Consider the following 27634-nt stretch of genomic DNA (forward strand, 5'->3'; position numbering starts at 1 on the left):
GCATCCGTTGCTATCACCACGAAAATCCATGATTTTGTAAAATTAAAGAGTGTAGTTTTCAAATTCTATCATTTATTTGACCTTTGTTTTGTTCTGTTTTTTTGTTTTTTGTTTGAGATGGAGTCTCGGTCTGTCGCCCAGGCTGGAGTGCAGTGGCGCGATCTCGGCTCACTGTAAGCTCCGCCTCCCGGGTTCACGCCATTCTCCTGCCTCAGCCTCCTGAGTAGCTGGGATTACAGGTGCCTGCCACCACGTCCGGCTAATTTTTTGTATTTTTAGTAGAGATGGGGTTTCACCGTGTTAGCCAGGATGGTCTCGATCTCCTGACCTCATGATCCACCCGCCTCGGCCTCCCAAAGTGCTGGGATTACAGGCGTGAGCCACCGCGCCTGGCCTCCTTTGACCTTTTAACCAGTTGGAATTCTCTAATAATAAACAACTTTCCTTCACCAACTTTTGGTTGTCTTGAAATATAGTTTGTAAAGGATAGGCAAGGTAAATACTCCATTCTTTTCCTTTATTTGTTAATAATGCTCTAGTATGCTCCATAACTAATCAATGCATTTGGTTCAGGAAAAAAAAGCTCAAAGGTTGGAGTGGTCATGATAAAAGGACATAGGAGCCAATTTGAGGGGACTGCCTCAAAATGCTAAATTCACAATTTAGCATTTTTAAAAAACTACAATGAAGTAATTAAAAAAATTAATGGGGCTTTATAATCCAGGTGACTTTTAATTTCCAAAGTTTCATGTTATCCTTTGTCAATTTTTAATACTGACTGGGGCCAGAGAATGCTGATTGTAGATTTTTTTTTTTTTTTTTTTTGAGACAGGGTCTTGCTCTGTCACTCAAGCTGGAGTGCAGTGGTACAACCACAGCTCACTGAAGCCTCAACTCTTGGGTTCAAATGATCCTCCCACCTCAGCCTCCCGAGTAGCTAGGAATACAGGCATGCACCACTATGCCCAGCTAATGTTTAAAGTTTTTTGGTAGAGACAGGGTCTCATGACGTTGCACAGGCTGGTCTCGAACTTCTGGCCTCAAGCAATCGTCCTTCCTTGGCCTCCCAAAGTGCTGGATTTACAGGCATGGGCCACCTCACCTGGTCTAGGATATCTGTTTTTTAATGAACAAACTGGAAAGGAATTCCTTACTTTCAATATTTTAATGAGAATAAGATATCTCAAGTTCAATTAAGGTTAAATGTTGGTGGAAGGCATTTCTATATTCATTATGCCCATAGCTTTTAGTATGAATTATCTAAAAAGAAATATTAAGTATGATAATAAAAGGAAGTTTAGTGGCTTAAAACAACAACCATTTTATTATATCTCATGTTTTTGTGGGTCAGAAATTTGGGCAGGGGCTCAGCTGGTCAATTCTTCCATTCTACATGGCATCGGTTCACGTTACCAAGTCACTCACTGGCATTTAGCTGGTGGCTGGTCTGGTGGATCCAAAATTTCACTCAAATGTCTGGTATCTTGGTGGATGTCAAGAAGACAGGGTTCAGCAGGTGCCTCTCCCTCTCTACGTAGTTTCAGGGCCTCTTCATGTGGTCTCTTCAGCAAAGTAGCCAGACTTTGTAACAAGACAGTTCTCCCATTTCATGAGATGAAGTAACCCTACCAGTAAAGTCTGAGTCAAGAAACCAGCACAGCAGTACGTCTACCATATTCTACTGGGCGAAGCAGTCACAGAGTCTGCCTGTATACAACAGAGGGATGTAAATTCCACCTCTTGATTGAAAGAGTGTCACATTGCTGCACTCTTATACGACCATGTCATAAATTAAAAAATTATAGCACAGAGCAGTTAAGCCTCTTGTCCAGTATGACACAAAGTGATGGGATAGGGATGATGGTAAATGTCTTTCTCATTCTTGTAACAGGATTAGTTTTTAGAACAAATGTGCTGAAGTTTCAGGTTTGAGTGATGATGGAATACAATACATTATCACACTCTTTTAATGGTATAAAACCTCTAATGCCAAGTCAGTTGCATGTATGGAGCAAAAGAGATTAATTACTACATTCATAGAATGTTCTATAACACAGAAGTTGAAAAGACTTTCTTAGATTTTTACATTATGAATTTTCAGATGATGAGTAAGGTGGGAATGTTGCCTAAAGGCCTTCTTACATTCCTTACATTCATAGGGTTTCTCACCAGAATGAATTCTCAGATGTTGAATAAGGGATGAATTAAGTCTAAAGGCCTTCCTACATTCCTTACACTCAAACGGTTTTTCACCAGTATGAATGCTCTGATGTAGAGTAAGTTTTTGGCGCAATCTAAAGGCCTTGCCACATTCCTTACATTTATAAGGTTTCTCACCAATATGAATACTCTGATGCTGTGTGAGTTGTGAAAGTAGTCTGAAGGCCTTCCCGCATTCCTTACAGTCATAGGGCTTAACACCAATATGAATACTCTGATGTGAAATAAGTTGTGAGTAGCGACTAAAGGCTTTCCAGCATTCCTTACATTCGTAAGGTTTTTCACCAGTATGAATTCTGTGATGGAGAATAAGATGATAACCACGGCTAAAGGTCTTTCCACATTCCTTACATTCATAGGGTTTCTCACCAGTATGAATTCTCTGATGGAGTGTTAGTTGTTGTCGCACTCTAAAGGCCTTCCCGCATTCCTTACATTCATAGGGTTTCTCACCAGTATGAAGTTTGTGATGTACTCTAAGACCAGAGCCACACAAAAAGGCCTTCCCACATTCTTTGCATTCATAGAGCCTGTCAGCACTATTAAGCTTCTGATGCCGAGTCAGGTGTGCGTACTGTCTAAAGGCCTTTCCACACTCTTTACACACATAGGGTTTCTCACCAGTATGAATCCTCTGATGCAGAGTAAGTTGTCCTCGTACCCTAAAAGCCTTCCCACATTCTTTACATTCATAGGGCTTCTCACCAATATGCATTTTCTGATGTACTCTAAGATCTGCACCACATATGAAAGCTTCCCCACATTCCTTACATTCATAGAGTTTTTCACCAGAATGAAGTCTCTGATGTCGAGTAAGGTGTGCAGTCTGTCTGAAGGCCATCCCACATTCCTTACATTCATAGGGTTTTTCACCAGTATGAATTCTGTGATGAAAAGTAAGCTGTTGGCGCACTCTGAACGCCTTCCCACATTCCTTACATTCATAGGGTTTATCGACAAAATGAAGTCTCTGATGTGGAGTAACAGATGTGCGTTTCTGGTAAGAGGACACCTTTTCAGATGGCATTTTCACACTACTGAAGTATGCTTCTTGAGGTCTCTCTTGTCCTTCAACTTTTCCTGTGGATTCCCAATCATTTTTTAAAATGAGACCCTTAAGGCCATGGTTTTCAACTCTTTCCATTATCTTCCACTGGGATAAATTTATTTCATAAATGTCATTTTCTAAAGATAACTTCTTGGTCTCATACTTGGTCTCCAAATCTAAAATAAAACAAGAAAGCAAACACATGCTGTTTTCTTTTATTAAAAGAAGCAATATTTCTAATGTAGAAATAAAAGACAACAAAAGTAATCCTCAACCAAACTCTAAAATATTGTTATACAATTTGGAAAGAAAAAAAAAAAAAGCCAAAGGGAACATCAGGAAAAATGAGAGTTCATACAAAATAGCAAGATTGGTGATTAAGTAAACATTTTAAGTCAGTGGTTCTCATATTGAGGTGTGGATCAGAATCACCACGTAGCTTGTTACTAACACTGAAGTTTAGACACCACCCAAACCACCTGGATCAGACTCTGCAGTCCTGGAAGGATATTTAATATTCTCTACATGATAATTCTGATGAAGAAGAGAGGTTGAGAATCTATACTTAAATTTTTTTCATCTTTCTTCATTCTTAGAATCCAGTCAAGCTCACTGTGGTTAAGAAGGCCTCTGCTTACCTATATATCACATGATCTCAAACCAGTGTTCCCTTTACTGCTCCCTGGAGAGGCCTCCTTGCAGACCTCACACATCCTAACTTACTTCCATCTCTTAGGACTCTTCACAGTCTGTTCTGTCTCCCACAAATCGCCTGATTGGGCTCTTTGCATGGCTGACTCCTTTCATCCTGAGATCTTAGATTAAAAGTCATTTCCTTTAAGGTTGACCCTATTGATAGTACCTAAATCCATGTTGCTATTCTCTATTCCTTGCCTTTATAATAGCTCTCAATTTAAAAATTATATATTTATTAACTTCTCCAATTGTTATACTGCCTATTCTTACCTATAAACCTCCTCAAGGACAGAAACAATCCCTAGTTAACTCTACATTAAGTAATAAATGCTAAGCATATAATAGGTTTTACTCATTTAATTCCCATAGCTACATACTTGTTCTAAATGTATCTCTCTGCCTCTAGTTTCTCATGCCTTACTACAGTGATTAAATATTCTCTTTATTCATCCAGGGTAGCCCAGCTAAATACAAGAATGGAAATAGGTGGCTGTATATTCCTACGCATCCGCCACTGCTTATGCCCTTACCTATGCAGTGCACTGCCCATTTGCCCCTTCACATAGCTATAGGTAACTTTTTCTTTGTCTCTACACCATAGCAAAGGTATTGAGGAGTTCTACCTACTCAATCTCCCCTTCAACTTATTCTATTACTCATTCATTTGACAAATGTTCAACTGGTTTTGTTCTTTCCTCCCATTGCTCAGGTTTTCTCCTTTCCATTCCCTCATAGTCAAGACCATTCCTGTTTTTTTAGGAAACGTGTATCAGTGATTTTTCAGACAGGAAAACACGTCTCTATCTTATTGAAGTTCTTATGAAATTCATGGCACAAAAAGATAGGATATGCTTGTAACTCAGAAATGTGAAAAAAAGTAATGTGCATGTTCAAATGCTGCAGTCATCTGAATGTGAAGGACTTGCTAACAAAAGTCACGTTACATGTAGGCCAGAGGATGGCAAGCCAGCAACAGGAACAGCCAGAGGAAAATCTACATGCTGAATGAGTTGTGTATGAGAGAGAAACAGGATGAGGTTTTCAATTATGATAAGGTGGTCTCTATTAAAAAGTTGAAATCTAGGCACACAACTAGGAGTTAGCAAAAAAAAAAAAAAGGTTGAAATTATATAGACATTTTCTACTAAAACTGGAAATAACAAAATTAAACAAAAGTAAAATCTGCCTGAAAATTCAAAAGTCTATATTAAATAACTCTTAGGTCAATAGGAAAATAAGATCTGAAACAATATTTTTGGTTTTTGCTTATTTGTTTGTTTTTTGAGACAGAGTCTCACTCTGTCACCGAGGTTGGAGTGCAGTGGCGTGACCTCAACTCACTGCAGCCTCTGCCTCCTGGGTTCAAGCAATTCTCCTGCCTCAGCCTCCCGAGTAGCTGGGATTATATGCATGTGCCACCATGCCTGGCAATTTTTTTTTTTTTTTTGTATTTTTAGTAGAGACAGGGTTTCACCATGTTGGCCAGGCTAGTCTCAAACTCCTGACCTCAAGTGATCCTCCCACCTCTGCCTTTCAAAGCGCTAGGATTACAGGCATGAGCCAGGCCACCTGGCTGTACTTTTCTTTTTTTGAAAATAATGGGAGGCCAGGTGTGGTGGCTCACACCTGTAATCCCAGCACTTGAGGAGGCCAAGGCAGGAGGATTTCTCCAGCCCAGGAGTTCAAGACCAGTCAGGGCAACATGGCAAGACCTAATCTCTAAAAAAAATAAATTGGCCGGGCGCGGTGGCTCACGCATGTAATCCCAGCACTTTGGGAGGCCGAGATGGGCGGATCACGAGGTCAGGAGATCGAGACCATCCTGGCTAACACGGTGAAACCCCGTCTCTACAAAAAATACACACACACACACACACACACACACACACACACACACACAAACTAGCTGGGCGGGGTGGCAGGCGCCTGTAGTCCCAGCTACTCGGGAGGCTGAGGCAGGAGAATGGCATGAACCTGGGAGGTGGAGCTTGCAGTGAGCCGAGATCGCGCCACTGCACTCCAGCCTGGGTGAAAGAGTGAGACTCCGTCTCAAAAAAAATACATAAATAAATAAAGTAATTAAAAAATTAGCTGGGCATGGTAGTGTGTGCTATAGTCCCAGCTACTTGGGAGACTAAGGTAGAAGTGCTTGAGCCCAGGAGGTCAAGGCTGCAGTGAGCTCTGTCTATGCCACTGCACTCTAGGTTGGGTGACAGAGCAAGACTCTGTTTCTTTAAAAAAAAAAAAAGAAAAAAATTAAGCCTACATTTTGAAAACCTGCATATAAGTATCTGTAAAACATAACCATAGTGCTTATAAGAAAATTTACAAACTAAAATACAGCAATAAAAGTGAAAAACATCATTAAAAGTCTCACTCAAAAAAAGAAAATAAAATTAAGCTGAAGCAAAGCAGAAGAAAAATATTAACCGATATAAAAGCAGAATTAGCTAGAATACAGAAACAGAATTAATAAAGCATAAACCAATTTTTTTTTTTTTGAGATGGAATTTTGCCCTTGTTGCCCAGGCTGGAGTGCCGTGGAGCGATCTTGGATCGCTGCAACCTCTGCCTCCCGGGTTCAAGCGATCCTCCTGCCTCAGCCTCCCGAGTAGCTGGGATTACAGGCACACGCCACCACGCCCAGCTAATTTTTTGTATTTTTACTAGAGACGGGTTTCATCACGTTGGCCAGGCTGGTCTCAAACTCCTGACCTCAGGTGATCCACCCGCCTCGGCCTCCCAAAGTGCAGGGATTACAGGCGTGAGCCACCAAGCCTGGCCTCATAAACCAATTTTTTAATCAACAAAATGTAAACCATGGTTAAGATAATGAAAACAGCAAGAAAGCACAGACATAGAAATAAGAAAGAACAAACTGAAAATGATAATGAATACAGAGGACAGATGACTATGCTAATAAATTTGAAAACACAGCTAAAATGGATAACTTGTGGTTTTTTTTTTTTTTTTTTTTTTTTTTTGAGACAGAGTCTCACTCTGTCACCCAGGCTACAGTGCAGTGGCGTAATCTTGGCTCACTGCAACCTGCACCTCCACCCGCTGGCCCCCCGCCACGCCCCACCACCTTCAAGCGATTCTCCTGCCTCAGCCTCCCAGGGATTACAAGCACATGCCACCACACCCGGCTAAATTTTGTACTTTCAGTAGAGACGGGATTTCACTATCTTGGCCAGGCTGGTCTTGAACTCCTGACCTTGTGATCCACCCGCCTCAGCCTCCCAAAGTGCTGGGATTACAGGCATGAGCCACCGTGCCCAGGCTAAAATGGATAATTTTTAAGAAAAATATAATTTATCAAAACTGATCATGGAAGAGATAGATGTTAATAAAATGTTTATATAGATCGATTCCCATAGAGCAAATAGAGAATGTGATCAGATTTACCATCCCTTTTCCCAAGAATAAAGCTTTACAAAACTTATCTAAGCTTTAAAGACAGGCTATCAAAATTCTTTTTCGACTTCCAAACTGTTTTCATAAAGTGATACTGATATAAAGATTGCTCACAAAAAGAAAACTACACACCAATTTTCTGAACACTGAGGAAAAAATTCTAAATATCTAATAAAACAGCACATTGAAAGACCCAAGGGTCTTTATTATTATAAATAAGACCCAAGGGGTCTTATTATTATAAGAATGTTTTAGGCCGGGCGCAGTGGCTCACACCTGTAATCCCAACACTTTGGGAGGCCAAGGTGGGTGGATCATGAGGTCAGGAGTTCAAGACCTGCCTGGCCAATATTGTGAAACTCTGTCTCTATTAAAAATACAAAATTAGCAGGGTGTGGTGGCGCATGCTTGTAGTCCCAGCTACTTGGGAGGCTGAGGTAGAAGAATCGCTTGAACCCAGGAGGCACAGGTTGCAATGAGCCAAGATCACGCCACTGCACTCCAGCCTGGGCAACAAGAGCAAAACTCCATCTCAAAAAAAAAAAAGAATGTTTCAATGGTTCAATACGGGGAAATCTATTAAGACAATTCAATATACCACAGAGTGAAGGAGAAAAAAAACAATCACACAATCAATTCCGTAGATGCTGAAAAGGTAACTAAAAAAAGACCAGAACTGTTCCTGAATTTGTTTTCCCAAGAAACAGCATCTCCCTCTGTCACCAACGCTGGAGTGCAGTGGTGCAATCACGGCTCACTGCCACCTCTAACTCGTGGGCTCAAGCAATCTTCCCGCTTCATGTTCCTGATTTTTTTTAAAAAAGCTCAGTGAAACAGTAATGATACTTCCCTAAATGATAAAGTATATATTATCTTACCAAAAAGGCAGCTTGCCTAACATTACCACTACTATTAATGATGTAGTATTAGTTATTAGTCAACATAATTTAAAAATCAGAAAAAAAAATCAGAGGCAGAAGAATTAGAAGTAAAACTCTATTTCCAAAGGATATCCCTGTCTAATTGGAAAACTCAAAGGTTTAAATATTATAAATGGCAACAAAATTTAGAAAGGTAGCAGGATATAAAATCAAAATACAAACAACAATATCCTTTGAATATACATGTAACAATAAAATATGAGGGGAAAGATCTCATTCATAATACTTACAAAAACTTAAAATATATGGATAACCTTTATGAGGAAAACTTAGAAACACTCACGAAGTATTTAGCATTGGGTATATTGAAGAAATCATACACCAAATCACAAGGAAGAGATTCCTGCACAGAAGCTAACGGTGCCCCACCAAGGGTGGTCATACTAAGAAGTTGCTGAGCAAGAAGCAGGTGTGGAGACAGTGGCAAAACACAGGGTAACTGCTGTGTTCAAAGTGGTCAGATAAACTTAACCCTCAGGTTACCTCTCCAAGGCCAGACAGCAACTACTACTGTTTATCTCCAGAGGAGGCAACAGACAAGAGGTTAGGGTATCAGAGACAGGTCAGTGGCTGGTCATGTCTTGGGGATACAGCCACAGTCGCAGGCCCAGGTGACAAAGCACCCCACCTCACAAGAGGCAACTATGTATGTTCCAAACAAATTTAGGCGCGTTTCACTTTTTTCCTGAAAGTATCTAATTTAATTTAATAAATATTAAATAAATTCATGAGTGTAAACTCATGAATAACAATGAGAAAACAATTGATTCTATGAAAACAAAATTGAACATTTTGGAAAACTGGTGATAAATACAGATTGCTAAAAATCTCAGCTGTCGAAAATTAAGTGTGGGAAATACAATAGTAAAAAATGAAAGAAAACATAACAATCAAGACGTATTCTGTACTCATACTGCAAGTTTGGTTCCTATTCTACTTTAAAAATAAATAAAACTGGAAATAATAGACTTCATATTATGTGTGTGATTTAGATGAAAAATGAAATACAATGAGACATGGAAAGGAAGACTTGGACACTATCAAAAATACTGGCAAACATACATTGAATGTTCTAAGTTAAAATAATACTTTTATGGTATGTACATAAAATATACGACCAATTTTTTTATGACTAACAGACCTATTACCAGTCCTAAATCTGTTGGATCAAAGGATTTCTAGTCTATTAAACACTTCTGATGAGAATATAGGAAAGTCTTTTTTTGATCAGGTAAAAATATATAAATATAAAAAATCATAAATGTGATTCCTCTTTGCAGAGAACCACCTTTAATTAAACTGAAAATGTCATATAAATCACTTAGACTTACTCTATTTGGGCACTGTATCAACCATCTTACTTTGTTGATACAAGAAGTTCTGGGATATAGAAGATTTGGTTCCAGGGTGGTCCTATTTGCATTTCAACCCAGGGATAATGTACAAAGATCTGAAAATAGTAAAACCTGACATCTAAGGAACTGTACTTCGGAGAATCAATTTTAATCACATCCTGAATAAGCCCATACTGAATGCTAATAATATTCCATTGATGCTGTCACATTCTATTGATCTTCTTTCTTATTTCACTGAGAAAACAGCAACAGAAGAATATGCTATCTTCTCTCCACCATCCTGAGCAACCTACCTGCACACATAACTACACTGTTTTCCCTTTTATTCCCCCTTACTCACTGGATCCTTTCCCACTCCAGTCTCAAGGACAATTATGCCTTTCTCTACTGCACAATTATGACCTTTCTCTACTGCACTGATTTCCTCCGCCGATAGAATCATTCCCATGAGCACACAAACATGCCCTAATGTCATAAAATACACCGCTTTTTAACCCATATCCCCAGTGTAATTGCCAACCCTATTTCCCAGCTTCCCTTCATACATAATTCCTCCAAAGAGTTGTCTTATACTCATTCTCGTTACTGCCTCACCAACCCTTCTCACATCAAGTCACTCCACTCGGGCTTTCATCCTGACTCCACTGAAAATCTTTCTTGACAAGCTTACCAGGATTCTCCGTCTTGCTGGAACCTGGGGTCAATTCTCAGTCCTCATTCTCTACTCCCTCCATGGTGAAACATTTCCTTTATTTTTATTTTATCTCAATGGCTGCTCCTTCTTTATCTCTTTTGTTGTCCCTCTTTCTCTCTTTCAAAGGTCTACAGGGTGGAGTGACCCATGAGTCAGTTCTCAGGCCGCTTCTCCTTATCTGCTTTATTTTACCTGCCTGCCTTCCCTAGTTGGTCACATCCAGACCCATGAATGTAAATTCCAACCATAAAGACAGCCAAACATAAACCAGGCTGTAATCGCTCCGAGTTCCGGGTGTACATATTCAACTGCCTACGTAACATCTCAAACTGGACAGATAATAATCATCTCAAACTTAAAATATCTTAAACAGAAACTTTTAGTGTCAACTTTCCAACTTGCTCTTCTTATCTTCCTCACTTCAGTAAATTCTGCTTCTATTCACCCAGTTGTTTAAGCCAACACCCATTTCTTCTCCTTTTACATCACTCCTTCCCACTTAGTTCACTTATAATCCTATCAGCATGTTCTTAGTTCACTTATAATCCTATCAGCATGTTCTTTTGACAGCGCCTTCATACACATCACGAGCCTAACAGCTTCTTACTACTTCCTAACAATGCCATTCTTATCCAAACCACCACCCTGTCTAACTCAACAACTGAAACCGCCTCAGTATTGGTGCTTCCTGCTTTTGCACTCAATCGGAGAAATCATTTTAGAATACAAGCAGCCCGTGGCTTTCAATTTCTCTTAGTGATTACATTACCGGGTCCTTGCCTAACTCTGATCTCAACTTCTTACTTTCCCTTTCCCTGCTCTGACCATAACGGCCGTCTTTGTTATTCCTCAGACTAGCAAGGCTAATGCCCCACTCAGACCTTTTCTATCAGCTCATAATGCTCTTTTCCCAGAAAATGACATGTCTTGAGCCCTTACTTCATGTCTCTTCTCAAATATCACCTCGAGAAAGTCATTTGTCCCCTTTTCTGAAGGCATGTTATTTATACTTTAATCAAACTTTCTTAAAGGAAGAATAGAAAAGAAAGAAAAAAAAATACATGGTCTTGTTCAAAATGTCTAACTCTGAGCCAACAGTTATTATTTTGGCTAAATGCTTCCTGACTAAATGGATATTATCTTATTCACTTGGAACCTCTGCATTACATTTTGAGTGTTAATAATTGCAAATGTCATTTAATTACCTGAATGTGAATTTTAAAATAGATTAGGAGGCCGGGCACGGTGGTTCACACCTGTAATCCCAGCACTTTGGGAGGCCGAGGTGGGCGGATTACGAGGTCAGGAGATCGAGACCATCCTGGCTAACACGGTAAAACCCCATCTCTACTAAAAATACAAAAAAATTAGCCAGGCGTGGTGGCAGGCGCCTGTAGTCCCAGCTACTTGGGAGGCTGAGGCAAGAGAATGGTGTGAACCCAGGAAGCGGAGCTTGAAGTAAGCTGAGATCGCGCCACTGCACTCCAGCCTGGGCAGAAGAGCGAGACTCCATCTCAAAAAAAAAAAAAAAAAAAGATTAGGGATGAGAGGGAAAAAGCATGTTTTTCTTTCTTTTGGTAGAAGGTTAAGTCAGAAGATAGAACATTACAAACAGTGTAGGCACTGAAATGGTCCTATGGTTATAAAGTAAGAACTAGTACCCTAAAATAAGTGTCCTCAGCCAGACCTGAATATACAGAGAACAAAATACAAAATTACAACATATGTCTCTGAATAAAAACATTTTTAAAGACCTTTTATGGCCGGGTGTGGTGGCTCACGCCTGTAATTCCAGTACTTTGGGAGGCTGAGATGGGTGGATCACAAGGTCAGGAGTTCAAGACCAGCCTCAGCAGCAGGGTTAAACCCCATCTCTACTAAAAATATAAAAATTAGCCAGGCATGGCCAGGCGCGGTGGCTCACACCTGTAATCCCAGCACTTTGGGAGGCTGAGGCGGGCAGATCACGAGGTCAGGAGATTGAGACCATCCTGGCTAACACAGTGAAACCCCGACTCTACCAAAAAAAAAAATACAAAAAAAATTAGCCGAGCATGGTGGCGGGCACCTGTAGTCCCAGCTTCTCGGGAGGCTGAGGCAGGAGAATGGCATGAACCTGGGAGGTGGAGCTTGCAGTGAGCAAGATCGCGCCACTGCACTCCAGCCTGGGTGACAGAGCGAGACTCCGTCTCAAAACAAAAAACAGTAACAACAACAAAAAAATTTATCCAGGCATGGTGGCAAGCACCTGTAATCCCAGCTGCTCAGGAGACCGAGTCAGGAGAATCACTTGAACCTGGGAGGCAGAGGTTGCAGTGAGCTGAAATCACGCCACTGCACTCCAGCCTGGGGAACAGAGTAAGACTCCGTCTCAAAAAAAAAGGCCAGGCGCGGTGGCTCATGCCTGTAATCCCAGCACTTTGGGAGGCTGAGGTGGGTGGATCACGAGGCCAGGACCAGCCTGGCCAAGATGGTGAAACCCCATCTCTACAAAAAATACAAAAAATTAGCCGGGCATAGTGGCACACGCCCGTAATCCCAGCTACTCCAGAGGCTGAGGCAGAGAACTGCTTAAACCTGGAAGGGCAGAGGTTGCAGTGAGCCAAGATCACACCACCGCACTCCAGCCTAGGCGACAGAGCGAGACTCCGTCGCAAAAAAAAAAAAAAACCTTTTGAAACAAGAGCTGCAAAGAGAGATGAAAACAGCACAGACGAGGTAAACAAAAGATCATGAGATCATTCTCTCTAGAGTCTATTATATCCATGTTTCTTCTTAATGTGAAGATAGATGGATACATAGATAGAAAAAGCAAATAAGAATGATATTCTGTGAACTAGGAGCTATCTTCTAGAATAATTCATATGAAACTTTAGTTGCTGATAAAACATATATGATTATAATATCAAGCACATCATTTTTGTAGTCTTTTATTTCCCTTTAATAATTTATGAGAAATGTTGGGGGAAAAAAGGCTTCTCTGATAACTAAAATAGTCTTCCCAGCACATATCTCCATCCCCTTACTCTGCTTACTTTTCTTCATAGCACTCTCATTACCTGACATTGTATTTCCTATTTATTTATAGTTATTATGTTTCTCTTATTACAAGGTAAATTTAGTGGGGATGGAAACTTGATTGGTTGTTTACCACTGCACTGATAGTGTCTATGACAGTGCCCAGCTCCAAGGCCACCTACCTATTTATTAAAGACCGAAGTAAAAGTCCTAAACCCCGACAGACTGAAGGACCCTCTTTTGGCTAAAGACCCCCAAACTTTAAGTTCCTAGTCATGGCACATGGCAGGACAGAAGGCTGGTCATGACCCGTTTGCTTCCAATCCCTTTCACCTTTCTGATCATTAGATTTTCTCAAAAGTCAGCTAGAGAAAATAAAAGGCTGAAAGACCCTTTTGCTTACTTCATCGGAACACTCCCCCACCACTCCACACTCCTGTTTTTATGGTTCCAACATCACAGCTATTCCAGTCCACAGCTTCTTCTTGATAAACGACTTCCAGCCTTGGACTGGTTTTGACTGATCTCCCAAGGATACACAGATCATGGACTTGTGTCCTACATTTACTCTTTTAATGCATAGGTCCTAGTTATAATGTATTTAAATGTTAAATCTCTACCCTAAAGTGGCCATAGGACTTATGTTAACCTAATATGCATGTGCACAGTCTCTTTCCTGAGTATTCACAGCTCCTCCTGTAGCCTGTTGAATATGTATACTTGGCTAACATTCAGCATACATTTCTGTCTTACCCTCTCCCTCCCTCGAAATGCCCGTCTCTGGGCAGAAGCCTAGGCTACACTTCCCAGTCTGTCAGAATAACCGCCTTGCAGGCTGCAATCCTTTATGAAAAATAAAGCTCTCCTTTCCAAATGTATGAACTTTGTCATTCTTCAGCTGACTATAAATGCAAAAGAGGGGCTGGGCACAGTGGCTCACATCTGTAATCTCAGCACTTTGGGAGGCTGAGGCGGACAGATCACCTGAGGTCAGGAGTTCAAGACCAGCCTGGCCAACATGGCGAAACCCCATCTCTACTAACATGGTGAAACCCCATCTCTACTAAAAATACAAAAATTAGCCGGGCGTGGTGGCACGTGCCTGTAAACCCAGCTACTCAGAAGGCTGAGGCAGGAGAATTGCCTGAACCCAGGAGGCAGAGGTTGCAGTGAGCCAAGATCGTGCCATTGCATTCCAGCCTAGGCAATAAGAGCGAAACTGCATCTCAGAAAAAAAAAAAAAATGCAAAGGAGGAAAGCAACTGAATCAAAATATACAATGGTTGTCAACAGTGAGCCAAAGAGAGCACCACCTTACCCCTCAGCTCCATTAAGGAGGAGGAAAACTAGAGAGAACAATAATAAAAAAGAAGAGTGGTAAATGGGACAAATAAGTGCTTCTTTTAGTATCCCCCAGCTAAGACCTTAATTTGCTCCCCATGTCACAGACCTTTCCTCCTTGGGCCACAGACCTTTCAAGAGGGCTTTCTAAACAACATAAGGACGTGCCTCTTCCCCAATGATCTGGGATTCCCTGTGGTGATGGCTTCTTCCTGCCCAACTAGCCCTCACCTGGATATTGTCTTCTTCCTTTCCTCACAACTTTCCAAGGCTCTTTTCCTTGCTCCAATAAGGAAATCACATCTGGTTTAGAAATGAAGCATCCTGCTTAGAAGAAAAGGAATATAAGGTACATGAAAATAAAAAATAAATCAAAATTACTTTGATTCAGTCTTGGTTAAAGTATATGTCAAAACAGTAATTAATAAGGCAAAACAAATACGTGAAAGATGTTTTAAAAACATTTACATTAAGGTTACACAATAAATAGAGACTAGAGAGGGAATGAAAAAATCTTTTTAAAATCTATATTCATGCAAGTGTTTCTTCTTCAGAGGCAATAGTGGTTGAGATGACAGACTGCTGGGTGCAAATCCTGCCTGAACCACATCCTAGTTGTGTGACCTTGGGCAAGTTACTTCTATGCTACCTTTTCCTTCCCTATAAAATAGGGATAATCATAGTACCTATCTTATATGATTATTATTAAGATTATACTAATATATGTCTGTATCTAAACATTGCCTAGAGTATATACCAAACACTACTTATATTTCATTAGCTACTGGTTATTGTTATTTTGCTGAGAGGAAAAGTAAGCTTCCTAGGACATGTATTATTATTTCTTGGATATTCAAACAATGTTAAATTAAATGTAAAGTTCTTGGATTTTAACAGCTTTACTGCAATATAATTTATATAACATAAAACCTACCTGTTTTAAGTGTACAATTTAATGATTTTTAGTAAATTTACAGAGTTGTGCAAACATCACCATAATCCAAACTTATAATATTTCCATCATCCCCCAAATATCCCTGCTGGTCACTGGCAGTCAATCCTCATTCCTACTCCCAGCCTCAGACAACCATTGATCTTCTTTTCGTCTCTATAGATTTGCCTTTTCTGGGCATTTCATATAAATAGAATCACATAATATGTAATCTTTTGCATCTGGCTTCTTCCACTTAGCATAGTGTTTTTGATATTCTTGCATGCTATAACATGTATCAGTAGTTTATTCCTTCAATGAATATTCTGTTGTATGACTATGCCACATTTTATTTATCCATTTATTTAGATATTGTGAATAATGCTGCTGTGAATACTTATACATCTTTGTATAGACACATGTTTTTATTTCTCTTGAGTAAACATTTAAGAGAAGAATTACAGGGTCATATCTATAATATCTTACATTCCCACTGCAATGTATGAGGGTTCTAGTTTTTCTATATACTCACTAATAATTATTTTGTCTTTTGACTAATAATTGTATATATTTATAGGCTACAATGTGATGTTTTGATACATGTCATTGTGGAATTAGCAAATCAGGGTATTTAGCATATCCATCACCTCAAATATTTATCATTTCTTTTCTTTGTAGTGAGGACATTAAAAATACTCTCTTGTAGCTATTTTGGAATATACAATATACAGTACATTATTATTAACTATACTCATCTTGCTGTGCAATAAAACACATGAACACAATTCTTAGATTTTTAATTTTCAATCATAAAAGTAGGTAAAACTGAATATGTTTGTTTATTAATGAAAGTAATGAGTTCCCTTGAATTGTAAATAAATCCTGTTGATCCATTTTACCACTACATAAATCATATGTATTATTTTGATAGAGCAAATTCAATAAACAGGATCTAGCTATTTCCCTTACAAAATATACCAACAAGCAACAAAACATCTAAAGCAATTCTGAATTCAAACACAAAGTGAAACTTGTTTTCTTTGACACTGGTGAAGCTACAAATCACAAAGATCTCAAACCCAGCCCCTTCATTATTAAGGAAGGCCCAAGGGCTACTTAAGGATGGGGAAGGTGAATGTGCTTAATGAAGGTGCTCACTTCCAATGAAATAAAGCTCAAAGTGTTCCCTTTAGAAAGCGGAGCAAAAATTTAGATAGCTTCCTAAAAGATACTCTTGAAATTTCCACAGGAAAAAGCTGATTTACAGAGAACAGAGTCTAAATTCCTAGAAGCAGATAACCTTACCCAATGAGACCAAGTTGCTGTAGTTCTCCAACATCACATCTCTGTACAAGTCCTTCTGTTCCAAGTCCAGGTATTCCCACTCTTCCGGAGAGAAGTCTATGGATACATCACTGAACATCACTGATCGCTGAAATGACAAACCACATATTATAAATGAAATGGAAGAAAATGTATTTTAAGATAGAAGGAGAAAAGAGGGAAGAGATATTGCAGGAAGTGGATCATATGGCAAGAAAACAGGCTTGGGCTGGAAGCCTGCAACACAGTGAGTCAGGAAATGAGTGTGCCTGAAGCAAAGTGCCTGGGTTCCCGAAGGATCCTGTTGCTACAGACACAGACTCTTATACTCTGGCAAATCTTAATAATCTAGATATGCCTGGGAAAGAAAAAAAAATCAGTTTTCCAATTAAATGAAATACTGTATATAAGCCTTTGCCTACTATGTCTCCCTCATCAATTCCCAAGGAAGGTGAGTTCTTCCGCCCCTTTCTTCTTAAAGAACCGATTTTTTTTTAAAGTCTCCCTCCCTACAATATCTTTATCTTAGAAAAGGATCTAAATGCAATTAGAGAATGTCTTCTAAGTTTATCCTAGAAGCAGATCATATCATAAGCATTTTTCTAATTATAACTGTTAAAAACTGGTTGTATAGGCAGGGTGCAGTGGCTCATGCCTGTAATCCCATCACTTTGAGAGGCCGAGGTGCGAAGATCACCTGAGGTCGGGAGTTCGAGACCAGCCTGACCAGCAGGAGAACCCTCATCTCTACTAAAAATACAAAATTAGTTGGGCCTGGTGGCACACGCCTGTAATCCTAGCTACTCAGGAGGCTAAGGTAGGAGAACCACTTGAACCCAGGAGGCAGAGGTTGTGGTGAGCTGAGATCACGCCATTGCACTCCAGCCTGGCCAGAAAGAACAAAACTCTGTCTCAAAAAAAAAAAAAAAAAAAAGAATTGGTTATATAATAGTCTATACAACGCATATATGAGATTTAATCATTCTTCTATACTTAGATATTTTGGTTGGACAAAACCTTAAGATCCTCCTCAATTCTGGGAGTCAACATGACTACTTATGTACCTGGATTACCTTCTCACATGCTATCACTTTCCATCCCTCACTGTATGCCTTCCGGGTTCCTGAGTTAAAGGATATTGATACAGCATAATCCAGAATCATAAAGATGTCATTCTAGACCAGCACATCCTGTTCAACCAAAAGTGGAATCTTGTTCCTGAGTGTAACTCAGGAATTCCAAGAGAAGATCTCAGATCTCTCTGTAAGACCTAGCCACACCCCCTACTGAGTCCTAAAAGCCTCACAGAGCATGAGATCTTATGATATACTGAGGCTGAGGTCAACTAACAGTAACTCTTACCTTTTTGTTTTTTAACTTTTTTTTTTTTTTGAGACGGAGTCTCCCTCTGTCACCCAGGCTGGAGTACAGTGGCACATCCATATATTCACTGCAGCCTCAAACTCCTGGGCTCAAGCAATCCTCCATGTCAACCTCCTGAATAGGTGGGACTACAGGTGCAAGCCACCATGCCCAGCCATGACCCTTATCTTACATACTTGGAAAACTCAAAGTTCAGTTTTCCTATGAGTGGCTAAATGGGCCCATGGTCAAATATTTAAGAGATTTCATTTTTCCTCCATCGCAGCTTTTAGCAGAAGACTGAGCACATATAGGAGATGCTGAATAATTTGTTCAACAAATACAAGAACAATGACTAGAATAAAGAGTGTTCATAGGACAAGCATTGTGGTTCACCCGCCACTGGATTTGGAAGAATTGGAAGAAGGTTCTTGGATGGAGCTCTGATAGTTAGGAAGTTTCAGAATAAAAAAATGGTCACAGAACCTTAACATGATAGTATTCCCAGAAGGAGAAAAAAACTTACAAGGGCCATGGTATAGAAATTCAAAAACTGGTCAGTCCTCCTTGGGGTTTACTTGCCAGGAGAAGCACGGAGTCCACAGAGGCTGATCTAGGGAGAGGAAAACAAGGCCATGAGATCAGATGGACCTCAGAAATCCCCAAATGACTTGAGTTACTATGACCTTTCCCCTCTCTTCTGATCTCTCCACCACAGCTCCTCCAACACACACACACACACACACACACACAGGCAGAGAGAGAGAGAGAGAGAAATTTGAGGGAGTCTGGATGAGTCTAATCCCTTGCTAATTCCAGGGCTGATAAGGGGCTGTATCATCTAAACCACAATCTTCCTCCTTTAAAGTTTCATAGGCCTGTTTAGATTCACCAGACACAAAGAGAGAAATTCATAAAGACCAAGCCTGGCAGCCATTACCACCACAAAACTGCTGCACTGGAAGCCCTGCTTGCAGCCAGAACAACTTTCAAAATCCTCTGGGCTCATCACTCTCTCTTTCCAGTCAGAATCAGAATCATCCACATTGTTTTCTGGAATGAATTCATTTGCCATTCTCTTTCTTACAACCTAGCCTGAACAGGCATGGATTCATGCTGTCGGTCATTTGACAGTAACAAATGCCTATTTATCAAGAATTCCCGTATGTTGGGTGTTATATATGTATGTGTGTGTGTGTGTGTATATATATTTTTTGTTGTTGTTGTTGTTGTTGTTTGTTCTTGTTTTTGTTTTTTGAGATGGAGTCTCACTGTTATTGCCCAGATTGGAGTGCAGTGGCATGATCTTGGCTCACTGCAACCTCTGCCACCTGGGTTCAAGCAATTCTTCTGCCTCAGCCTCCCGAGTAGCTGGGACTACAGGCACGCGCCACCACGCCTGGCTAATTTTTAGATTTTTAGTAGAGACCAGGTTTCACCATATTCACCAGGCTGGTCTCAAACTCCTGACTTCATGATCCACCCGCCTCGGCATCCCAAAGTGCTGGGATTACAGATGTGAGCCACCGTACCCGGCCTGTTTTATATATATTAACTATATCCTCAGGATTGCTCTTTAGCACAATAACTATTCTATCCATGCAATGGATCAGAAATTCACATGAAAAGAAATAAAACCACTTGGGCTGGGCGAGTTGGCTCTTGCCTATAATCCCAACACTATGGGAGGCCGAGGCAGGTGGATCATCTGAGGTCAGGAGTTCGAGACCAGCCTGACCAACATGGTAAAACCCTGTCTCTACTAAAAATACAAAAATTAGCTGGGTGTGGTGGCAGACACCTGTAATCCCAGTTACTGGGGAGTCTGAGGCAGGAGAATCGCTTGGACCTGGGGGGGCAGAGGTTGCAGTGAGCTGAGATTGCGCCATTGCGCTCCAGCCTGGGAGACAGAGCAAGACTCCATCTAAAAAAAAAAAAGGAAATAAAATCACTTGTAGAAATGCAGTTTGTGACTAGCAAACCTGCATTTGGAATCATTTATCTAACCACAGAGTCAGCTTTCCTTCAACTCTAGCTCTTGTCTCTGAAACCCAGAATTTCTATTCCAGTGAGAGAAAACTGGCATGCATGATTCACTTACAAAAAATAAATAAATAAAAATAACACATCAGCTCACCAACAGGTATCTGAGTACCGATACCCATATTAGCAAGCATGAGAGGAAATGAACATTCTAACCAGTATACTGCAGACTGCATAGATTTTAAAGTATGTACAAGCAGCATTTAAACCATTCATACTCTTTGATTCAGAAATTCTACTTTGGGGATTAAAAAAAATTGTACATATGATCAAAGATATGTGTAAGAGTATGTTGACCTTGTTCATAATGGAAAAAAGCTGGAAAGAACCTAAATGTCCTTCAATAGAAAACAGATTAAATAATCCTGGCTAACATGGTGAAACCCCGTCTCTACTAAAAATACAAAAAATTAGCCGGGCGTGGTGGCAGGTGCCTGTAAGCCCAGCTACTCGGGAGGCTGAGGCAGGAGAATGGCGTGAACCCAGGAGGTGAAAAAAAAGAAAACAGATTAAATAAATCATAAAGCATCCATAGAGTGAAACAAACTGTTGCCATTTAAAAAATGATGATGTAGCTCTTTAACTGGAAATATGGAAATATGTTCAGTACAGTTTGTTGAGTGAAGAGTGCAGTAGCAAACAGTTGTGAGTAGTATGATCCTGTTAAGGTACAGCAAAATAGATGTGAGAGAGAGAGAGAGTGTGTGTGTGTGTGCACGTGTGTGTGTGTGTATTAATCTCTAAGTGCTAAGTTTTAGAAAATATACAAGGACATATAAAATATTCAAGATATATAATCTCTTAGAAAAATAAAATGAACATTATGAGGACATCTGTAAAGTATACATACAAATCAGCACAAAGAAACACTGACAGGCATCAATAGATAGTGATCTTAATTTTCTTTTTGCTTACATTTATTTCATAATTCTACATGACCATATATACTTGAAATATATATTTTAACTTTGCATAGTGGAAAACATTCTTTAAATAGGTTAAAGAGATAGTTTTTAAAGTAGTCATCCCTTGAACTTGGAGAAAAAAACTCAATATCCTAAAAGCAGCTGCTATGTTTTTACTGGTTTTGTTGATTTCAGCTCCCAAAATCTGAACTGACTCTATGATTTCTAAGTGTGTTCATGTATGTCGGAGTTCTGCCTATATAAACATGGCTAAACATCTTTAATTAATGCCTTGTTTCACTGCTGCTACTTCTCATGACTTCTTGACCAAGCTTTTGTTTTGTTTCTGAAAGAGTTGTTTTAGCCATGAGGCCCTCCTAGGAGCTGCTGAATCTTCTTGTCCCGTTCATTTGCATCAACATCATGAGAATAAAAACTATAAGGCACATGCTTATTACATAAAATCCATTACCCCATAGGAACCCCATGAGTTTGGTATTATTTGGTCGTGACCTGACAATGCTTGCTACAATCAGCTGTCTCCTTCCCATGACCTCTCAAGCCATGCCACCTGACTTCTTCAATGACCTTTACCTCACCTATCTCAGTCTTATTCTTGCATAGGCTTATCTATCTTGAAAGATAACAAACAACCTAAGGATACCAACCATGTCATTTTGGTCACTGTATTTCCCCCAAGGACTGGCACAGGATCTGGCATATTGTGAGTACTTTATAAATGTCTCATAATTCAACTCAGAAATTCCACTTTTAGGAATTTATCATTAGGAAATATTTGTAAAAGTATACAAAGATGTATCGCAAGAGAGTTCAACAAATAATAATTTATTGGCCAGGCACAGTGGCTCATGCCTGTAACCAACGCTTTGGGAGGCGGAGGCGGGCAGATCACTTGAAGCCAGCTGTTCGAGACTAGCCTGGCCAACATGATGAAACTCCATCTCTACTAATAATACAAAAATTAGCTGGGCGTCGTGGCAGACACCTGTAATCCCAGCTACTTGGGAGGCTGAGGCAGGAGAATCACTTGAACCTGGTAGGCGGAGGTTGCAGTAAGCCAAGATTGTACCACTGCACTTCAGCCTGGGCAACAGAGTAAGATTCCATCTCAAAAAAGAAAGAATAATTTACGACAACCTGAAATCAAATACCTAACAGTAGGCAACAAGTTGAATAAATGATGTTCCACTATATTATAGCATATTATGCAATTATTAATGATGGCATTGGGCCATATTAATTAAAGAAGGAAGATATTCATGACAAATTACTAGCTATGGGAGTCAGACTAAAAGAATATGTACAATGTTGGGAGGTGGCAGACTCTCAGTTATTAAAAATACAGGCTTTGTTATCAAGATTCAGGATATGAACAGAGCTCTGAGAATTATTAACTGTGAGAATTTGGATGCATTAATTTTCAGTGTCTCAGTTTCCTCAGAGATAAATTAAGGAATCAACAGTACCTACCTTATAGGGTTGTTGTGAAGGTTAAGAACATAATACATAAAGCACTTAAAATGGCTTACTGTAAGCACTAAATTCAGTGAAAAACATTACATACCCCTCATTCCATTATTTTAAAAATTATCTTCAATAATTTTCAATTTAAAAATTTGGTATTTCCTGATAAATTATCTTTAACAATTTTAATAGTAGTCCCTTTCTCTAAAAACTTCTTGAGATTTTTCAGCATTGCTCTTAAAACATTGATAAATGTTAGAACTAGGCTTGAAAATGTAATTCTACTTCTTTTTTTTTTTTTTTTTTTTGGAAGACGGAATCTTGCTCTGTCGCCAGGCTGGAATACAGTGGCACGATCTCGGCTCACTGCAACCTCTGCCTCCCGGGTTCAAGCGATTCCCCTGCCTCAGCCTCCCAAGTAACTGGGACTGCAGGAGCATGCCACCACACCTGGCTGATTTTTTGTATTTTAGTACAGACAGGGTTTCACCATGTTGGCCAGGATGGTCTCGATCTCCTGACCTCGTGATCTGCCCGCCTCAGCCTCCCAAAGTGTTGGGATTATAGGGATGAGCCACCACGCCTGGCCTATGTAATTCTTCTTAATAATGTTATCAAAAAAGGATTCACAGAAATCAAAAAGTAGAGCAAGGCCCCTGTTACTTTCCATCCCTAGTAGCTCCAAAGGGACACCATTCCATATCATAAAACCAGCTAAAGAATTTTGCTTTGATAAGGTATCATATTAAATACTTTTTTTTTTTTTTTTTTTTTGAGACAGAGTTTCGCTCCTGTTGCCCGGGCAGGAGTGCAATGGTGCAATCTCGGCTCACTGCAACCTCCACCTTCCGGGTTCAAGTGGTCCTCCTGCCTCAGCCTCCCGAGTAGCTGGGATTACAGGCATGCACCACCACGCCTGGCTAATTTTGTATTTTTAGTAGAGACAGGGTTTCACCATGTTAGTCAGGCTGGTCTGGAACTCTCTGCCCGCCTTGGCCTCCCAAAGTGTTGGAATTATAGGCGTGAGCCACCAGGCCCAACCTCTTTTTCCTTTTTCAAACAAAGTGTTGGAGAGTCTTTGTCTCCTTAAATGATCAATTGTTGTGATTCTATTTTGGAAAACAAACACATGTGCACAAGTGCACAGAAAAAAATGGAAAAACAAACATTAGAATAGTAATATTTATTCTGGATGGTGAGATTATGGGCAACTTAAATTTTATTCTTATAGAGTGAAGATGACTGGGTGGTAGGGGATGGAAAAAATCTGTTCTGAATAGTACTAAATATAGTTGGCAGCTTAAACCAGGACTTTCTTTTTTTTTCTGGAGACAGAGTCTCACTCTGTCACCCAGGCTGGAGTGTAATGGCAGGATCTCGGCTCACTGCAACCTCTGCCTCACAGGTTCAAGCAATTCTTCTGCCTCAGCCTCCCAAATAGCTGGGATTACAGGCATGCACCACCATGCCCAGCTAATTTTTGCATTTTTAGTAGAGACAGGGTTTCACCATATTGGCCAGGTTGGTCTCAAACTCCTGACTTCAGGTGATCCGCCCACCTCAGCCTCCCAAAGTGTTGAGATTACAGGTGTGAGCCACTGCGCCCAGCCAATTAAACTATTTTCATACAAATAAAATTAAAAACAGAGTTGTGAAGAGGGAATATCTTTTAGTTGTTAAGAAAATTGTGATTCTATAAGCCTGTGACATGAATGGGTTTTGGGAAAATAAACAACATTGTGGCACAAATAAGTAACACCCATCAGTTCTTTAACTATTCTTCATCAAAACGATGGGCTATTTTCACTATCAAGATTCTTCTATGAATGAACACAATCAAGCAACATTCCTAAATTCAGTAAAAGTATACCAAAGCAGACAGAACAGTGTGGTAAACAACAGTTTATCTTTTTTCTCCACTAAGAAACTAGTTTTATATTATGTATAATCCTTGCAAAATGTTTTATAAATCTCTAGCTTATCAAAAGGGATTCATACATGATTAAAGGTTTCGTGAGTCATCTTGTTCAAAACTATTGCTTAGACAACATCGATCACAAGCTTTTTTTCTTCTCATAATTAACAGTATTTATTAATGGCAAAAAGCTGCATCACATGGAGTGTGGCTTATTTAATCGTTTCCTACTATTAGACACTAATTTTGTGTCTAATATTGAAAAACATTCTCAAAGGTTACAGACTTTGATTCTAGGCCAGTAGATCTGAATCTTAATGGGTCATGTTTGATAATCTCATTAAATTACATATTTTCTCCCCATAAAAGTGGCATATTAACAGGTATCTATAACAATTTTATGTACAATTTCAAAGAGTGTCTGGTCCCCTGAAAGCCTCAAATGAATTCAAATTACTTCTGGTTAAGAATTCCTGTTCTATGGCCGGCACAGTGGCTCATGCCTGTAATCCCAGCACTTTGGGAAGCCAAGGCGGGCGGATCACCTGAGGTCAGGAGTTCAAGACCAGCCTGACCAACATGGAGAAATCCCGTTTCTAATAAAAATACAAGATTAGCCGGGCGTGGTGGCACATGCCTGTAATCCCAGCTACTAGGGTGGCTGAGGCAGGAGAATCGCTTGAACCTGGGAGGTGGAGGTTGTGGTGAGCTGGGATCACGCCATTGCACTCCAGCCCGGGCAGCAAGAGCGAAACTCCGTCTCAAAAAAAAAAAAAAAAAATTCCTGTTCTAGGCTGGGCGCAGTGGCTCATGCCTGTCATTCCAGCACTTTGGAAGGCCGAGACGGGCAGATCACTTGAGGCCAGGAGTTTGAGACCAGCCTGGCCAACATGGTAAAACCCGGTCTTTACTAAAAATGCAAAAATTAGCCGGGTGTGGTGGCACAGGCCTGTAATCCCACCTACTTGGGAGGCTGAGGTATAAGAATCGCTTGAACCATGGAGAGGGAGGTTGCAGTGAGCCGAGACTGTGCCACTGCACTCCAACCTGGGTGACAGAGCAAGACCCTGTCTCGAAAAAAAAAAAAAAAAAAAAAGAATTCCTGTTTTAGACTATTTAAGCATCTGGCTCATTTATTTTTTACTAGGAAATACTCATCACAATTGGCTTAGTATTTTCATTTTCCCCCCATCTATAGAAGGCTGATGTAGAATTGCCCCAAATCACCACTTAAGAATACATAGCTAATGTTTATTAAGTACTAACGAGGTCTCAGGAACTGTTCTAAGAGCTTTACATATAGTAATTAAAAGAAGGCCCACAGAAGTAATGAAAAACATCTACCAAATGGGTATGTGCATACAGGCTCTCAGGAGGGGACCTAGGTATCAGCTCAATGGACAGGACATTTATGGAGAATGAAACAAATATTCTCATGTCCTAAGAAATAAGAATGCATTTCACAGAAGAAAGCAGAAACACCCACTCGCCTCCACCTTGACTTAAACAGGCAACAGCAATTCATTCCTCCTCCCCCTCAGACCTCTTTTCTTAAAGAGTTGGGCAGGACTGGCTAAGAAGGGGACCAGGCTTTTCTTACAGCCCAGCCTTGCATGGTTAAATTAGGGCACAATGCCCCCACCGCCCACCCACACATAACCAGAGTAACATAGCAGAGAGGGTGTTGTTAACACTTCCCAGTATCAAAGAAAGGCCAGGGTCATGGACGCCCGGGGCTAGAACTGGAGTTCACAATAGCTTCCTGGAAGCAATGCTGTGGTTCTGAAACCTGCAGCTGGACTCTTCAGAGCTGTGAGTGCACGTGCATGAGTCCGGGTCTGCGGGGAGGTGGTGTGGGAGTCCCTTCCAGGAGCAAGCCTGGGCGGGAGCCGGGGCTCGTTCAGTTCTAATATTCCTATCCCAAGGTCGAGTCTGAGCCTTGTTTCGCTGTTGCCCAGGCTGGAGACTAGTGGTGCTATCATAGATCACTGCAGCCTCGACCTCCTCCTAGGCTCAAGCCATCCTCCCGCCTCAGCCTCTCGAGTAGCTGGGACCGCAGGGGCACGCCACCACACCCGGCTCATTTTTAAAATTTCTGGTACAGATGGGAGTTTCGCTTTGCTGCCCAGGCTGGTCTCGAACTCCTGGCTTCCAGCGATCCTCCCGCCTCGCTCTCCCAGAGCTCCGGGATTACAGATGTGAGCCACCTGGTCCGGCCTAGTCTGCGCCTTTCTGCTGGGAGTCTTTGGCGCGCAGAAACTGACTAAGGGCCATTTCTCTACAGCTGGGCCCGGTGTGGGCAGAGGATGCTGGGGTCAGTCAAGCACTCCACGGCCACAACAACCTTCTCTCATACAATAGTCTCTGCACCCAAGTCAGCCGCACAGACTCCGTCACGTCCCAGCCCCGGTCCCGTCACGCCCACGACACACACACCCGGGCCTAAGGCGCGGGCTCCCGCCCCTCTGCGATACTGCAGTGGCCCCGCTTACCTCTCCTTACCCCCTGGGCCGCAGTGCTTTTCCTACGGATTACCAGGACCGACGCTCCGGGCCAGGACTGCTCACTCGGGGCGCGAACCCGAGGCACAGCGATGCCCGAACGGAGGGAACCGCTGCCGGGTCGGGCCACAATCCCCGCAGGGCTGCGCGCGGAGGCTGCTGGGAGGGCCGGGCGCGCTCACGGAGTGCGCAGGCGCAGCCAGTCTCAAGGGTCCGCTCGCTGGTGCAGCACCACCTCTGCGTGAACCCGGAGCCGGAGCTAGGTCCGTCCCAGCGAGGCTGCGCTTCGAGTCCCTTAGCGCCTGGGGACGGCGCGGCAGGGCCTGGAGGGGAGCGGGGACAGATGGCTGGCGCGTTAAAGAGGGGCGCCCGCGACCGCCTCTCTATAGTGCCAACTAGGGAGCCCTGTGAGCGAGGACGGCGCTGCGAGTCTGTCCCT

At 41.2% G+C, this 27634-nt stretch overlaps 1 protein-coding gene across 4 annotated transcripts; it reads right to left on the reverse strand.

The window, feature by feature from the left end:
* Positions 1–32: 32 nt before the first annotated feature.
* On the reverse strand, positions 33–27377 carry ZFP82 (ZFP82 zinc finger protein). Of its 4 annotated transcripts, none has more exons than XM_054462345.2 (5): positions 27187–27377; positions 18873–18959; positions 16967–17093; positions 14962–15054; positions 33–3444 (listed from the first exon to the last, which is right to left on the reverse strand). In XM_054462345.2, the coding sequence occupies exons 2-5, from the start codon at positions 18879–18881 to the stop codon at positions 2075–2077; spliced, it is 1599 nt and encodes a 532-aa protein (XP_054318320.2). In that variant the 5' UTR covers positions 18882–18959; positions 27187–27377; the 3' UTR covers positions 33–2074. The 4 variants fall into 4 exon arrangements, with proteins under 4 accessions (XP_054318320.2, XP_054318316.2, XP_054318321.2 ...); XM_054462341.2 differs by having other exon boundaries at positions 14962–15057; positions 27187–27369; XM_054462346.2 differs by lacking the exon at positions 14962–15054 and having other exon boundaries at positions 27187–27376.
* Positions 27378–27634: the final 257 nt, after the last annotated feature.

The sequence above is a fragment of the Pongo pygmaeus genome, chromosome 20 (assembly GCF_028885625.2).
Source record: "Pongo pygmaeus isolate AG05252 chromosome 20, NHGRI_mPonPyg2-v2.0_pri, whole genome shotgun sequence".
NCBI lineage: Eukaryota > Metazoa > Chordata > Mammalia > Primates > Hominidae > Pongo > Pongo pygmaeus.

Bases quoted from the DNA above. Each gene is read 5' to 3' on its own strand.
- ZFP82 (XM_054462341.2), bottom strand. The intron at 15,058-16,966 runs GTAAGGTTATCT...TTTTCTTCTAAG, and splicing joins CAGCAACTTGGTCTCATTGG to CAGGATGCTTCATTTCTAAA. The intron at 3,445-14,961 runs GTGAGGGCTAGT...GTTTTATTTTAG, and splicing joins AGGAAGAAGACAATATCCAG to ATTTGGAGACCAAGTATGAG.